The sequence below is a fragment of the Otolemur garnettii genome, unplaced genomic scaffold (genome assembly GCF_000181295.1).
Source record: "Otolemur garnettii isolate 467f Iridium unplaced genomic scaffold, OtoGar3 scaffold00046, whole genome shotgun sequence".
In the NCBI taxonomy this organism is placed as follows: domain Eukaryota; kingdom Metazoa; phylum Chordata; class Mammalia; order Primates; family Galagidae; genus Otolemur; species Otolemur garnettii.
Genome location: NW_003852441.1, coordinates 7,528,901 through 7,545,423, shown reverse-complemented (window position 1 = coordinate 7,545,423; position 16,523 = coordinate 7,528,901). Strand labels below are relative to the sequence as shown.

At 41.0% G+C, this 16,523-nt stretch overlaps 1 protein-coding gene across 1 annotated transcript in view; it reads left to right on the top strand.

Moving 5' to 3' along the window:
- The window catches only part of DNAH9 (dynein axonemal heavy chain 9), a 373,298-nt gene that overhangs the window by 75,079 nt on the left and 281,696 nt on the right, over positions 1-16,523 (top strand). The window contains exons 18-20 of the mRNA XM_003791085.1: positions 5,905-6,127; positions 6,880-7,046; positions 12,473-13,343. Coding sequence (XP_003791133.1) covers positions 5,905-6,127; positions 6,880-7,046; positions 12,473-13,343 — 1,261 coding nt within the window. The remainder of the gene's footprint in view (positions 1-5,904; positions 6,128-6,879; positions 7,047-12,472; positions 13,344-16,523) is intronic.

Below are 16,523 nucleotides of genomic sequence, written 5' to 3'. Positions count from 1 at the left end.
AAAAATCTGCTTAATTTGTCAATTATTGAGAGAACAGTGTTAAAAAAAATCTTCCACTTTGATAGTGTATTGTCAATTTCTCCTTGTAATTCTGTAAATTTTTGTTTCATATATTTTAAGATATGTTATATGGGCATACAGAGTTTGACTTCTCATATCTTCCTGGAAAGTTGAACCTTTCATCCAAACGTTAAAGATCTTTGTCACTCATTATGTTTCTCCTAGGAAACTTTCTTTTATCTTATGTTAATATAACCAAACCAATTTTTCTTAGTGTGATATTTGCCCACTGTGTGTCTTCTTATCTTTTGGCTTTCAATATTTCTGTGCCCTTACATTAGGAGACATTTCTATCATCAGCATAGAACTGAACTTTCTAATCCACTTTAACAATATATATCTTTTAACTGGATGGTTTTACTCATTAACATTTACTGTACTCTATTTATTTGGGGTTTTTTAATGATATATTTTTTGAATTTCAGATTAATATGCAGGTACTAACGATTGGGTTGCAATGTTTGCATTTGTTAGGTGAAGTCTGCTGTAATTGTGTCCCACACGCAGGAGGGTGTGCCATGTACCCTTACACTGTGCCCATTAGGTGGGAGCACATGAGCCCGCCCTCCTCCTCCCAGCTTGAATTGAATTGACTCTTTCTCTTATGTAGGTGTGTATTGGTTTGTCTGCTGGTTTTATATTAGCACTGACTACATTGGATACTTGTTCTTTCATTCTTGTTATTGTGGTATTTTTAAATTTAATCCTACCAGTTTTTTATTTCACAGTCATTTTTCTTTTTCCTCTTTTCTTGCCTACTTTTAGGTAGAATTTTTTCCCCTGCTTTCTTTCATTTTTCCTTTTCCTCATTCCAATTTTTCCCTCTGTTAGTTTGAAAGTTGTGCTAGTAGTTCTACTGCTGTAATGGTTATCACTACTGTTTCAATAAGCATCCTTAAAATGAATAAATGTATCAGTATTTTTACTCTCTTCACAACCAACACAAAGACTGCAGAATATTTCAATCTCCATTGCTCATCCATCAAATTATATTCTATCATTCCTAATAATTTAGATGGTTTTCTATTATTTATTTAAAGCCCCCCAAATTATACTCTATTTTTAATATCTATACATCCAAAGTTTATTTAGATTTACTAATGTGTTTACCAGTATCTTTCTATCTTACAGATCTGCTACTGAGGTGTAGCCATCAGAAGTTCCCTTAGTAAGGGTCTATTGATGGAACTCCCATTCATTCTTTTTACTTATTTTGCCCTATTCTTGAAAAAAAAATAGTTTTAAGGAAGAGAGAATTGTAGAGTAACATAAATGCTCTTAGGTTACTGAAAACCTTATTCTGCTGAGTGCTGGCTCCCGTCTTTGCTGCTGAGTACTCATATCATGAGTATGGATGTTCTATTTTCTTCTGATTGTGGAAATCTGTCTTTGCTTTGAAACTAATTTTAAGATTATTTTAAGATTTTTTTTCCTTTTGGTAATTTGCAGTTTTATATTGAAGTATTGAGGTGAGGGTTACTTTATATTCACTCTGCCTGGGATTTCTCAGGCTTTCTTGATCTTACATTTAAGTGTCTTTCAGCAGTTCAAGAAAATTCTCAGCCAGACATGCCTCAAATGTTGCTTTTTGCCTATTCTTGCTATTTTCTCCTGGAGCTTGTACGTGTATTACATTTATGCAAGATCTTTTACTATCGCATATGTCTTTTAGTAACTTGCATAGTTTTCATTTTTCTTTGTTTTTCTGCACTGCAGTTTAGATAACTTCCCCATGTTCACCACATAGCAGTTTAATACTCTTTCGGCTTTGTCTTAAACCTCCAGTTTAATACACTCATTGAAATTGAAATTTTAATTATATTTTCTATTTTTAAGATCTTCTACTTGATTGTGTTACAATTTTGCTTCCTTGTTTTTATGCTCTCTTGCTGTATCCCAAATTTCAAGCCCATGTTTTTTCAAGTTTAAGAATACATTGATGTGTATTAGAGGATGATCTCAAAGACAGACTTCTGTTGTGTCAACTTAAAAATGGTTTGTTTATTCATGTCATTTGTTAAAGGTGACATAAAAGCCTACAGAAAACTACTAGCTCCTTTCTCCTGGAATTTCCTATTGACATAGCACAGTATGATAAATTTCGTGTTGCCAGAACACCTCTTACAAGTTTTCGCTATGCTTCTCTTCACAAAGTAATGCCATCACAGGACATAATTCTCATGTTACCCACTCCAATAAATTTTGCTATTTCTCCGAATCCATCATTCAGTACTGAGGTTTGTATGCTATCACAAACTTTGAGCATGTTTGGAGAACCTCTGGAAATTCCATTCTCGCTTCTCTGAGACAAGGCTGCATTTATGCTTAAGCAGAAAGAGCAAGCGGAGCTGTGGATGGGGAGAGTGATCTGCTGGGACTGTGAGAACTTATCTAGGCTTCCAAAAGATGAGTCCTTAAATACCCATTTCTAGATAAACTGACACATCATGTTTCAAAGGAAGAATCTGTTTTTCTTAGTCTTGAAGTGATGTCCAAGAAACTTCACAGAACCCACTTTCTACTGTTATATGAGACAGAAACATTGAAACTAACAAGAACTCTTGTCTTTTGAATGTATTAAGGATTGCAATTTTTTATATTATACATATGAATTTCATTATCTGAAATTTTTACAGGTTTCATTTTACCATTTCTTTCGTTTTTTTATTAAATCATAGCTGTGTGCATTAATGCAATCATGGGATACAGTGTGGTGTTTTCATATACAATTTGAAATATTTTCAACAAACTCGTTAACATAGCCTCCATGTCATTTTCTTAGTTATTGTGTTAAGACATTTATATTCTACTTTTAGAAAGAATCACTTTTATCCTTGTAAGATAAACCATAGAGGTGATCCCACCAATCACCCTCCCTCCACCCATCCAACCTCCCTCCCTCCCCTTTCCCCATTTCTGCTGACTCTTACTAATGGTGACTTTTTTCTAGTGTATTTGTGATTTTTCTTATTATAAAATCATATTTCTTAGAATTTTACCCATGGGGAGTCCTTGAGGACTGGATTCTAATTGGATTCTCTCTAGGGAAAGGATTTGTGTTTGTTTCTGCTGTTCTTCTAGGGACTCTACCAACCACGGACCACTTGGACTCTCCCCTACACAGGTCCACCAAGGCCAAGTCAGCCCAGTTATCATACTGTCCCTTTCTGCCCAGCATGTTTATTTTTTGCTTACTTTCATGGTCCCAGCTTCAGGCACAGCCTCTCCACTTCATGTGGATCTGAGAATTAATCACACATCTTTCACATTTCATGAAACGATCAAAATAGAAGCTGGAAGTCTCCGAGGTTCAGTAGAAACTATGCTGTGGAAACCAACTTTGGACCTTGCTTGCTTCCCAGGGTTCTTGCTTTCACTACATTTTCAAAGATTTCTTAATTTCATGCCACCTCAGTGATGTATGCTTAAATTATTTTGAAATATTTTCTTAAGTATTTCAGTTGTTTTATCAAAGGGATTATTCATATTACTTTGTGAACTATACAGCTGTAAATAGAAATCCACCATTCTATAAATAGAAGTCCACCATTCTCTAACTTTCTTTCCATTTGGGCTTTTACTGTGCCACCCACGGAAACTGTTCTCATCAGGCTCACCAGTGATTCAAGTACTGTGATAGTTATCGGCCTCCATTTTACTTTTTCCTCTCAGCAGTGTTGAGCAAAGTTAAAATATTCTCCTCTTCCCAAAGGGTTTTATCTTGTGCCTTTCAGGAATCTTGATTTTTCCTGTTTTCCTTCTATCTCACTTACTATGCTTTCTTGATTTCCTTTGATGGGTTCATCTCCTCTTCTAGCATCAAAAATACTAGAATCCTGAAGGCCTCAGTCCTAGACTTTCTTGTAACTGTGCGCTTATAACTACCAAACTTGTAATTTACGTTCCATCTCTTGGGAACTCTTGGCTGAGATTCAGCTGCCTCAAGGGTAAATCCCTTAGGTGTCTACTGTCTGGGAGGCATCACAAACCCAGTGAGTCTCCCTTTCCCTACCAAAAATAAATAAATAAATAACCCTCTTTTAAATGACATCACCACTTACTCTCTCACCAGGAGTCACTACTGATTTCACTCATTTCCTTACACTTCCCACCCACTTCATCAATGGGTCCTTTCATTTCAACTTGCAAAATGGCCTTGACTCTGACCACTCTCCATGTCCACCATTCAAGTCAAAGCCACCCTCTCTGCCGCCTGGACCACAGATAATAGTCCTTAACTGTCCTCCTCATCTGCCTTTCTGTGGTCTCCCCACCACCAGTGCCACCATTACTGGCACCACCACCTCCAGCCCCAGAGCTTTTTGGCAATCTAAGTCTGATTGTGTGTTCTGTTACTCAGAATCTCACACTTAGAATGAAATCTGGACTTCTCACAATGGTCAAAGAGGCCCTGTACTCCCTGGCCTTCAATTTCTTCTCTCAACATGTTTCTTCCTGTTCTTCTTCTGCTCAGCCACCCTAACTTTTACCCTTTTCCTCGCACAAACCAAACTTTATCCCACCCCGGTGCCTTTGTTCCTGCTGTGCCTCTTCTGTCACTACTTTCTGCTCACTGTCACCTTCACAGAAAGGCTTTTGCTGACCCCACCATTGAAAGCAATCCTAGAGTCTCTATCCTGTGTCCTGATTCAGTTTTTCATTAGCCCTCATTACTTTGTGAAACTATACAGTTCATTTCATTGATTTGTCTTCTGTTCATTTTTCCCACTATCATATAAGCTTCCTAAGGGCAGAGTCTTTGCTTATCTTGTCATTCAGCCTCAGAACCCAGAAGCATGGTAGGGCTCATAATAAGATGCCCCCGAAAAATGTGTTGAATGAAAGAATGAAGCTCTTTTAGCTGGGATTACAGTAACTTTCTCAAGAACAGTGAAGCAGAAATAACATTTTCTGTTTTACAGGTGAGGAAATTGAGGTTCAGAAATGTTAAAAGATTGGTTCATGACACATATCTAATAAGTGCACAAAATCAAATTTAAATGTATCTGACTTTACAATGCATAGCATCTTTTTAACTTTTTTAAATTTTTGTTTTCTCTTTTAACTTTCACTTTGAAATAATTTCATACTTAACAGAAAATGCTGCAAAAATAGCACAAACAGTTCCTTTTAACCCTTCACCCAGCTTTCCCCAGTGGTGGCATCTTGTATGGCCACAGCACAACTATCAAAGCTCAGAAGTTAATATCAATGGACAATTTGTAACTAGTCTACACACCTCATTCAAACATCACCAATTTTCCCACTACTGCTCCAGCCACCACCCAGGATCACAGGTTACATTTAGATGCCACCTCTGTACCAGACAGAGCTTCATCTCTGCGTTTCATAACCATGATGCTTGTGCAGAAAGACAGGATTCTTTTTTTTTTCTTTTTGAGATAGAGTCTTTCTTGGTCACCTTGGTAGAGTGCTATGGCATCTTAGCTCACAGCAACCACAAACTCTCAGATTCAAACCATCCTCTTGCCTCAGCCTCCCAAATAGCTGGGATTACAGGCACCTGCCACAGCGCCTGGCTAATTTTGAGAGCTGGGGTCTCGCTCTTGTTCAAACTGGTCTCGAACTCCTGAGCTCAGGCAATCCACCTGCCTCAGCCTCCCAAGTGCTGAGCCACCATGCCTGGCAAAGACAACATCCTAACCATTAGGGCATAGTTAGTGCAGAGTGTTTCCACAATAATGATTATTGTAGAGAAATAAATACATATTTCTTCTGAGTGCTTTCCACAATAATGGTTATTATCATGAGAAAAACGAGTTAAGTATCCCTTCTGAGGAGTGGGAGGAGAATGACCCCTTGTGTTCCCATTTTGTTCATTAGCTTGGCCGACCTTGAAGGGTTTATAAAAACTAGTGGGAGCGGCTTGCTCAAGAAAGTTAAAAAAGGAGATTTCCAAGGATTGGTTGAGATGAGGGGACACCTCATGGCAGTGAAAGAACGTCAGAGCAGCACTGATGAGATGTTTGAGCCCTTAAAGCAAACTATTGAGTTGCTGAAGACCTATGAACAGGAACTACCAGAACCGGTGTTTAAGCAGCTGGAGGTCAGTGCACTTGTCTATTCCTTATGAAAGAAACAGGGAAAACATTTTAGGAGCTCAGAATGGGATGGGAAGGGGGTGCACTAAACAGAAAAGAGAACTTAGTGCCGAAAAGTCCGCCTTTTGTAACTATAATGTGTGGCACTTGTAATGCCTAGCACGTTTTGGAAGCTCAGTAAAAATGGGAGAATGTAATGCTGGCGATATATGAGAGAATTAATGCGAATGAAGAATTGTTTTTTCCAGAATTACAGATGAGCCAATTTTCTGATTCAGAGAAGAAAAGCCAGATTTGACAGATGTTAAGATGGTGTAAGAAGAAACATGGGGCATAAAAGAAACTAACACCCCTGAAAGATACAGAAAAGGGCAAGGGTCATTACAGAAATAGAGGAAACAGCAGAAACTGAACATTGTAGAAACATCTCACCTTTAAACAAAAGCTCTTGAAACTTCTTGTGTCTCTGAGTTTATAAAGGAATTGGATGTGGTGAATTTCTAGGATTTTAATGAACCTTTAGCTTTCTGAGTTGTCATGGAGTTATAGGGATAGAGGAGGGAGAGGGCAAGACTGCTAGTGCTGCATTGGCAGTCAGTGGGGTGGAAATTGGTAACTGAGCACTGAGGCAGGGAAGAGCAGGTAGAGGGCAGGTTGTAGGGAGTGGGCAGGCGACACCCCCACCTTAGTGCCACCTTTAGCAAAGAACTGTGTTAAAGGTGGGACCACCTTGACCACATCAAGATCTCCTTTGCAGGAGCTTCCTGAGAAATGGGACAACATAAAAAAGATGGCTGTGACTGTGAAGCAGCACGTGGCCCCACTGCAGGCAAATGAAGTGACCCTCCTCCGCCAGAGGTGCTCAGCCTTCGATGCTCAACAGCAGCAATTCCGGGAGCGGTTCCGCAAAGAAGCCCCTTTCAGGTAGGGAATAAGCATGGCCACTGCAACTTCACTCAAACATGGTGATGTTTGCGTCACATATGATCTTGCTATGGAGTGGTGTATTCTTCCGGCAGACCAAGACAAGTTAACAACCGCCCCTCCCATTGAAACTCTTTGTCTGGTGCAGGGTGCTAACATGGCGAAGTCCTAGCGTGGCCTGAGTGACATAACGGAAGATTGTGGAAACATTTTGCCATTAAAAAGTCTAGGTGTCTCTTGTGGCTCTAAGTTTATAGAGGGATTGTATGTGATAAAATGACTAGGATTATACTAAGCCTTTAGCATTCTCAATTCTTGCAGATTCCTTCCAGCTTTTAAAAGCAGCTGATAAAATTTTAAAATAATTTTGGAAGGCATTTGAGTAGCCTCAAGGAAGGAGTTAGGTGAGGGTTACTTCAGGAGGATTTCTCTTTGCCTGGTAAGGTTCAGACACCCTCCTGCTTGTTTTTGTAGGTCTTTTAGTAACAAAATAACTTTAAGCCAGACAACACCATTCATATGTACCCCTTTGCACACACCTTTGGATTCCTTTCTCAGAAGTTTCTGCCTCCAGTGGAGAAGTCTGCCAGGGGTCTGCTTCTGGCCCACCAGTCAGCATCGAGTTCCCACCAGGAGGATGCTGACTCTGAATGGTCCCGAGTCTGCTGATGTGGCAGTCAGATTGAGCACTCTATTTCCCTGGGCTGAGTTCTTTTCTGGGTCTCTTCTATAGTTTTAGGTAGATAGACTTGGAAATCCTGAAACTGGAAAATGCCCTATGTAAGAACTGAGAAATCTTTTCATTTTTAAAGCCTATTTACCTACAGAAATATTAAAGCAAAAACCCACCCACCCCCCCCCAAAAAAATTCACCATTTTATTGGAAGAAAATACCACACAATAACTAGGTATGTGGACCCTACATGCAGGCTGCCTGGGGTCTCATTTCAGGTCTGTGACTTCCTGCCCATGCCACAGCAGGTTACATAACACCTTTGGACTTTAGGTTTCTCATATGTATGACACAGGTAATAATCATACCCACCACATAGGGTTGTGGTTGGGATTAAGGAAATAATTTTGAAATTGATTAGCCTCCGGTTGGCATTCCAGTGACCAATAATCCTGGTTCACCCAGACTGTTCTAGTTTTGGAATTGAAAGTGTCTTTTGTAGGCTAACTAGGATGCCTGCTCTCCTAACCCGACACACAGTAGGGGCCTATTTTTATCACTCACTCATCAAACATTCCTTAAGCAGCTGCCATCTTCCAAGCATTATACTTGGGGTTAGAGAGAATGAGATGAGTACGTTAAGAGGCAGGGAAGGACAGGCCTACAAACTAGAAATAAGACATAAATATATACAATCTATGACTCTGAAGCAGTGTGCCACCACTTTGGCTGCACATCAGAATCACCCAGGGAACTTTTAAACCCATGGTCCTGATTGTCATGCAGACTAACTAAATTAGACCCTTTGAGGGTGAGACTTGTATGTCAGTAGATTGTAAAGCTTCCCAGGAGATTCTAGTATGCAGCCAAGTTCAAGAACAGCTACTTTAAAGGGAAGTAACTGGTTTCCTTTTAATTAGTCATGCCAGAGCTTGGGACTCCAAATGGGTCCTTGGCCCTTTAGGACAATGGCCTTAGGTGCTAAGCTCTGGTTCCAAAGCATTATTTATTGCTTTAAACATTTGTAGAACTCCTTTAGGAACTATTCTTTCAGAGTCTGAGGCTTATTATTCCTCTGACTTTCCTTTGGGTATGCAATTGAACTTTTGAAATTGAAATTTTTGAACACCAATCACACAGAGCCAAAGTTGGCAAGGGAGAGAGGTTCTCCAAGGAGGTGGTAGTACTTAATGGTAACCACACCAAAGTCCATGAAAACAATGACATTAATAGTCTCTTTAAAAATTTCCAAAAACAAAAATTCAAAGATGTCTGCAGAAATATCCTTCAAAGGAGACTTCTGAGACTACTGGAAAGGGAAACGGCACCATGTGCTGTGTGTATCTCCCCTTCATAGTATGATCATGTGTAGACCCATCAGCTGGGAGGATTTTTTTTAATTTTATTTCTATTTGATAGCTGGGTTCGTTTTTCTTTCTCAGCGGTTGTATCTGCTGGCTGTGAAGATATTGCTACCATTAGCTGGGTTTTCCAAATTCACATGTGTTAATTTGACATGCAGATGAATATTTGGAAGAGAACACTTTGAAAAGAACTGCTTATGACCATGTGGGAAACCAAACGTTACTGCAATTTTGATGTAATTCTCTTCTTGTCAAGAAAAACATCAAGAATTGAACAGAACTGTGGATTTGTTGCTAAAGGAAATCTTACTGGGCATCAACTCATGTGTTTTGTTTTGCTTCTTAGGGTGGTTTGCAGGAATGTTTAAAATTTTTTAAGTACTGTATGTGGTAGATGAATTTCATTCTGCCTTCTTCCATTTTTAGATCAATTTATGACTTTATAAATACACACCTTTGTGCATTTCTCTGTGAATGGAAACTTCTGTTTCTGGTTGCATTATGCAGGATAAGCTCAGTTTCTAATGTTCTTGTCTTTGAGGAGAAAAAAGAAAATGAGTCTCTCATTAGGACCTTGCTGGTTTTTCTTCATGTCCAAGTCAAATTTTCCTTCCTCCTTTAGTTCTTAACTCTAAGCTATCTCAGCATATTTCTAGCTGAGCTCTCACACTTCACAGGAATTGGCTAAATCATCATACTCAGATTCAAGGACTTCATACAACTCTTAAAACTGGTGACTAATTCTTTCCCTTGAACGAAGGGAAGCCTCCACACTGTGGCTGAGTTCTGTGGTTTGGTCTTCCTGACCTCAAGAAACATCCTCTTGACCTTCAGAGATGGTCCCATGATATACGACCTTCCTACTCACATGGAGACCAAGGCAATCCAGGGGTTACTTAACCAAAACAACCTATCCATGTAAGCTCCAGCCCAATGGAGAACATTAGATTCTAGGAATGTCAGGGAGAGCCTTCTCAAAGACACCCTCCTACTGGGTTCTGTCCTACATGACAACTGGAGGAAAAAAAGCTTTCCACACAGCCCAACGCAGCAGACATGAGGAAAGAAGGGTTTCATTCTACCTGTACAGTGCCTCTTGTCTCTTCAATGGCTGGAGAGAAGAGAAGTATCAGTCACTCACCTTCCCAGGGATGTGTCCTAAGACATGCCATTTGTCAAGCTTGACCCTATTCTTCCAGTTAATCCAACTCTTTCATGTGATTTAAGCATTTACGGAGTAGCTGAAGTTGTGGTCTCAAGGGTGGAGTTAACAGAAAGTGATGTAGGTGCTAGGATTTCAAGGTGACACACCTTTCCTGACCTCAAGAACTTAAGAGAGCCAGGGACAATTCCAGAAATGTACACTGGGTAACCCCTTAAACTTTCACTGGGTGGTTCATGTCCCTGTAGTTCACAGTTCCGATGATTAAGACCCATTTGGGGATACGAGAGGAGTGGAAAGCAAGGGTACTTTGGACAAAGGAAAGAGCACATACCAAGACACAAAATGGTAAGTAGCAGCTGGAGAGCTGTGTGTACGTGCCACTTGCCATGAGCGCATTCCACTTCCTTCCTCTCAGCCTCTTTCCCACAGCTGCTTGAAGGGCAGAGAGCTCCCTGCCCATGTAGACAGAGGGCCCTCTTCAAGTCTGAGAACTCCTGTCTCATGTTCTGTTCTGAAATAAATACCCAGGAATAAGAAGAGCAGGAGAGACTTGCAAGTGATATTTAGTCTTATTCCTGTAAGATGTAAATCTCCAACCACAGCACCTGAGCCAAACATGATGAAGATGGAAAAGTGGGAATCAAACATAACAAGCATTAAAGATAATCTGACACTAATGTAATGGTATGCATAACTGTTATTGTACTGCATGGTAATTAGGCATAAGTAGTAAGTGGCTCAGGTAAATGCTTTTAATTAGGGCAACTTTCCATCTATCAAGTCAAATACTTCTCAAGTCAACAGAGAGAAGGGGTAGCTCAAGAAAAGTAGTTTTTGTCTCGTTTTCCTTCTTTTGCCCTCCCTTCCATACACCTCTGGCTGACATACACATGCATATGTGTATATGGATAGAAGTGCGCACACACACACTAGCTAAGAGGAATCAGTCAATGCTCCAGTTGTTCATTTCCTCTCAACCTCCCCTTGAAAAGGAGCCCTGTGGTGCCCTGATGTGATTTGAGAACATACTATTGTCCCATAGCCATGGTATCCCCAATATTTAGCCCTCCGAGTATACAGACAAGAAAACTTGAGCTCAGGGATGGTCAGGGGATCCAGTGGGGTGAGAAGGATAACGAGAGTCTCTGTGAACACTAGGGTTATGGGTGTACCTGACCAAACAGATGTCATTTGACCACATGGGTTCCCCTGCATGTAGGGTGCATGTTTTAGAGCCAAATCTTTGCCTGGATTGCATGCCTTCAGTGGTGGCAGCATACCACCTGTCAACACTATGTGGCCTCGGTGCATTCTCCATATGCATGTGTGCCACATCACCGGAGAGAAGAGTATTGAGGGAACGTGAGCTGAAACACTAGATACAGGGCTTGGAGGAGTCAAGTGCAGAGCCAGAGGCTGCCCCGGGGTACCGGAGAGACTCACCAGGGTGAGGCTGCAGATCCAAGGCACACCATGAGAGACAGCTACTTTAGCTGTCTGGAGCCCTAGCATGGGCCTTGCACCCAACCTGCAGGGCCACTCACAATGGTTCTGGGACATGGAGCACTGTTGCCTGAATCTGATGCAGCACTGGTGTGAGTGTTGCCACTGACAAGGATGCCTCCTGGCATGTGGGAATCACGTAGGGAGTTTACCCATGTCTCATCCCCAGTGATTCCAATTTAATTGGTCTGGAAAGCAGTCTGGGCTTGGGGATCTGTCAAAGCTTTTAGAAAATCCTAATTTGCAGCCAAAGCTGAAGGCCACTGCCTCAGAGGGAGCAAAGTTAGAGAGACTAAAGTGTGAACTTCTCTGAAGGTGGCTCTGCCATGGGAAGCCAGCTTGCCACTGGTTTCCTGGCCAAGGCATTGGCTTTGAGCTTCTGCTATAAAATAACAATGCTCCTTTGTGTGCACTGGTCTTCCAGAAGCCAACTGCTAAAGAAAGAGCAGAGTCTAAAAGGGACTTAGAGAAGGGGTGTCCCCCTCTTAGGTGGGGAAGATGCAACCACAGTGATCCTCTTGAACTGCCCTTCCTTGGTGTCTGCTGCACCCCAACCTATCCTGAGTGTCCTTTCCTTCCAGGGTTAGCGGCTTTGGTACAAACTATAGCTCTTTCCTGGAATACTAAGCCTTTAAAGATTCGAGCTGGTGAAACCTTTGTAGCTCTAAGAGATGAGCCCCTGCTTGCTGTACTTATGAAAGGAACTCCTTGTGTTTTTCAGGTTTGATAGCATCAACCCTCATCAAATGCTGGATGCCAGGCACCTTGAGATCCAGCAGATGGAGTCCACCATGGCTTCCATTTCTGAGTCAGCTGGCTTATTTGAAGTCAATGTTCCTGACTACAAGCAGCTGAGGCAGTGCCGGAAGGAGGTCTGTCAGCTGAAGGAGCTCTGGGACACCATTGGAATGGTGACCTCCAGCATCCATGCTTGGGAGGCCACTGCATGGAGGGACATCAATGTGGAAGCCATGGACTTGGAATGCAAGCAGTTTGCCCGGCACATCCGGAGCCTGGACAAGGAGGTCATGGCCTGGGATGCATTCGTAGGCCTGGAAAGCACTGTCCATGACACCCTCATCTCCCTGAGGGCTGTCACCGAGCTGCAGAATCCAGCCATCCGGGAGCGGCACTGGGGACAGCTGATGCAGGCCACTGGTGTGAGCTTCACCACGGATGAGGACACCACCCTGGCCCACCTCTTACAGCTCCAGCTGCACCACTTTGAGGATGAGGTCCGGGTCATTGTGGACAAAGCTGTGAAAGAGCTGGGCATGGAGAAAACCTTACGAGAGCTGCAGGCCACCTGGGCTGGCATGGAATTCCAGTACGAGCCCCACCCACGGACCAGCATTCCCCTGCTGCGGTCTGATGAGGACCTCATAGAGGTTCTGGAGGAGAATCAGGTTCAACTTCAGAACCTGATGATGTCTAAGCATGTTGCCTTCTTCCTGGAGGAAGTTTCAGGCTGGCAGAAGAAGCTGTCCACTGCCGATGCTGTCATCGCCATCTGGTTTGAGGTGCAGCGCACATGGACACACCTGGAGAGCATATTCATTGGATCTGAAGATATTCGGGCTCAGCTCCCCCAGGTACCTGCTCAGGAAAACCTGTTCTGTGGTTTCTCTGACCCAGGTCAAGGCAACATCACTCAGATCCCTCATTGTCTGAATTCTATCCTTTCCTGTCTTCCTTCTTTGGCATTCCTTAAGGGCACCTCCCACAAATGTTGAACCTATCTGCCCCCAAAAGCCAGACAGAGCAAGAGAGGAGCTGAAATACACACCAATCAGCTTGTCCTTACATGGGCAAGACCGTCATTTTTAGAAAAGAAAGTATGCACAAGAAAGGAGACCAAAAATATTAGCCACTGTGTTTTCCAATGAGTTCCTCCTGGATTTCTCTCCAGATCATAAAAATGCAGTATCCACTGGAAGTGCTTTGCTTCTAGGCAAATTCAGGTGCTCTCAAGAGCAAGCCACTCTGCAAGCCTGTAGCCTGTATAGTGCCCAGAATACCAGTTGTCAGCTAAATACCAAACAAGGCTTTCTCTAAAATACGTGTTCTCATTATTACCTTCCCTGTGTTTGAGCATCCCTTTGAATTCATCCTGATTAATGTGCTAGAAACTTACCCCTCTCTCAGTGGACTTTAATTCATTTACAAAAAACAAAAAAAGAATTTCCAGACTTTCTTCTGGAAATTAATTTGAGTCCAAAATGTCATAAGTTGCTGAAGCCTCATTTAAAAGTTAAAGCATATTCCACCAAAACATAGTTTTCCAACTAATCCCACAAAAGCATTTTGAGCATAATAATGTAGATTAAAGGTTGTATATCTGCAATGAAAAACAACAGAAAACAATTCTGTCGTAGTGGTTGTAATTAAACTAACTTTTTATTTATAATAAACACTGGTGATTGAAGAAAGTCCGATTTACTCTGAAGGGGCAGGGACCTAGGTGAAGACTTGTAGACATTGTGAAAGAGATGCTTGAGAATTTTTGATCAGAAACATTAAAGAATGAGTAGCATGAACTTCTAAAGTGTGCTACAGGTTTGCATACAAAATATATAAATGCCTCTATTCTCTTTATATTAACAATATGGAAGAAACAATCTCAAAACACAATAATCAGTCATAATCTTACATCCTAACTAGTAACTATTTTCATCCATTAACTTTTTCTGATGTGTGTTCATATATATACATATTTTTACATAATTGCTCTCAGTGTAATTACATTTTTCTATGCAGCCTGTTTTAGTTGAACATTTATGCTAAAAGTATGGGAAACCCAATACTTCTCTAACCTTAGTACTCTTTCATTTTTAATTGAACCAAAACATGTGATTGGGGAATCCTAAATTCCTTTATCCAGCCCTCTTGTTTTTTAGTCTTCCTGGGAGAAGATTGTGGATCACAAAGGATGGGCAGCAGGCCTGGGCCTGAGTCCTCATTCAGAGCTGTGCGACCTCGGCCATGTTTCTTTATTTGTGAACGTGCCTTGGTTTCCTCATATGCAAACTGGGACTAATTCTAGTATCTACTTCAGAGCATTCATTAACGCGGGGCATAAAACACATAGCACTGTGATTGGTGTCATGTAATAATAATACAACACACTCTTACCATGTGCCAGGTGCTGGGCTAAAGCTCTTTGCATACATTAGCCTACCATTTCAATGACACTGTGAGGGTGTGTGTGCTTGGGGAAAATGATGGCATCTAATTAATTTTGACATCACAGTAGTATATTTGCTACTTACTTTTGTTATATAAACTTTCGCATAGGCTCAGAAAGAACATTATATCCACTATCTGCTTGACTTAAGAATCACATATGGTATGTCAGGGTGGGGGAGCTGGTCCATGAGACCTTTTCAGGGGATCCTCAAAATCAGAACTACCTAAATAGTCGTACCAATATGTTATTTGCCTATTTTGCTGGTGTCAACCTTCCATGAGCATACGGTGAAGTTCTCCAGAGGCCACAGGACCCCTACAAGGCATGTGATATCACAATAAATTTGATCTAGAAGTAGATATGAGAACACTGCTGTGTTCTCTTATGTTGACCATTAAATCAGTGTTTTTCAACCTTTTTTATTTCATGGCTTGACCTTATAGTTTAACTTCCGTGGCACACTTAAATTATTTTGATTTAAAAAAAAGAGTAAAAATAAGAATATGCTTAAAAACTTGAGAGAATAATTTAATTAATGATATCTAAAAATTTTTGTGGCACACTCAAAATCTTCTGATGACGTGCCAGTGTGTGGTGGCACACCAGTTGAAAATCACTGCATTGGCCTGGGTGAAAATTTTATGAGGAGGACCCCTAGGGCAATTGAAGCAACATCAAAAATACACTATTGGGACCTGATCAAACTAAAAAGCTTCTGCACAACAAAGAACACTGTAAGTAAAGCAAATAGACAGCCCTCAGAATGGGAGAAGATATTTGCAGGTTATGTCTCTGACAAAGGTTTAATAACCAGAATCCACAGAGAAATCAAACATATTAGCAAGAAAAAAACAAGTGATCCCATCACAGAGTGGGCAAGGGACTTGAAACTTCTCTAAATAAGATAGGTGCATGGCCTACAGATATATGAAAAAATGCTCACCATCCTTAATCATCAGAGAAATGCAAATCAAAACTACTTTGAAATATCACCTAACTCCAGTAAGATTAGCCCATATCACAAAATCTCAAAACCAGAGATGTTGGCGTGGATGTGGAGAAAAGGGAACACTTTTGCATTGCTGGTGGTAATGCAGACTAATTCCTTCCTTTTGGAAAGACATCTGGAGAACACTCAGAGAACTAAAAATAGACCTGCCATTTGATCCTGCAATTCCTTTATTATGTATATATCCAGAAGACCAAAAATCACATTACAACAAAGATATTTGTATCAGAATGTTTATTGTAGCCCAATTCATAATTGCCAGATCTTGGAAGAATCCCAAGTGCCCATAGATCCACAAATGGATCAATAAACTGTGGTATATGTACACTATGGAATATTATGCAGCCCTAAAGAAAGGTGGAGACTTTATGTAACTCCTTCATGTTTACATGGATGGAGCTGGAAAATGTTCTTCTTAGTAAAGTATCTCAAGAATGGAAGAAAAAGTATCCAATGTACACAGCCCTAATTTGAAACTAAATTATAGCTTTCATAGAAAAGATATAACCTAATTATAGCCTTAGAATATGGGGAGGGAGATGGGTGTAGGGAGGGTGGGGAGATGGGTGTAGGGAG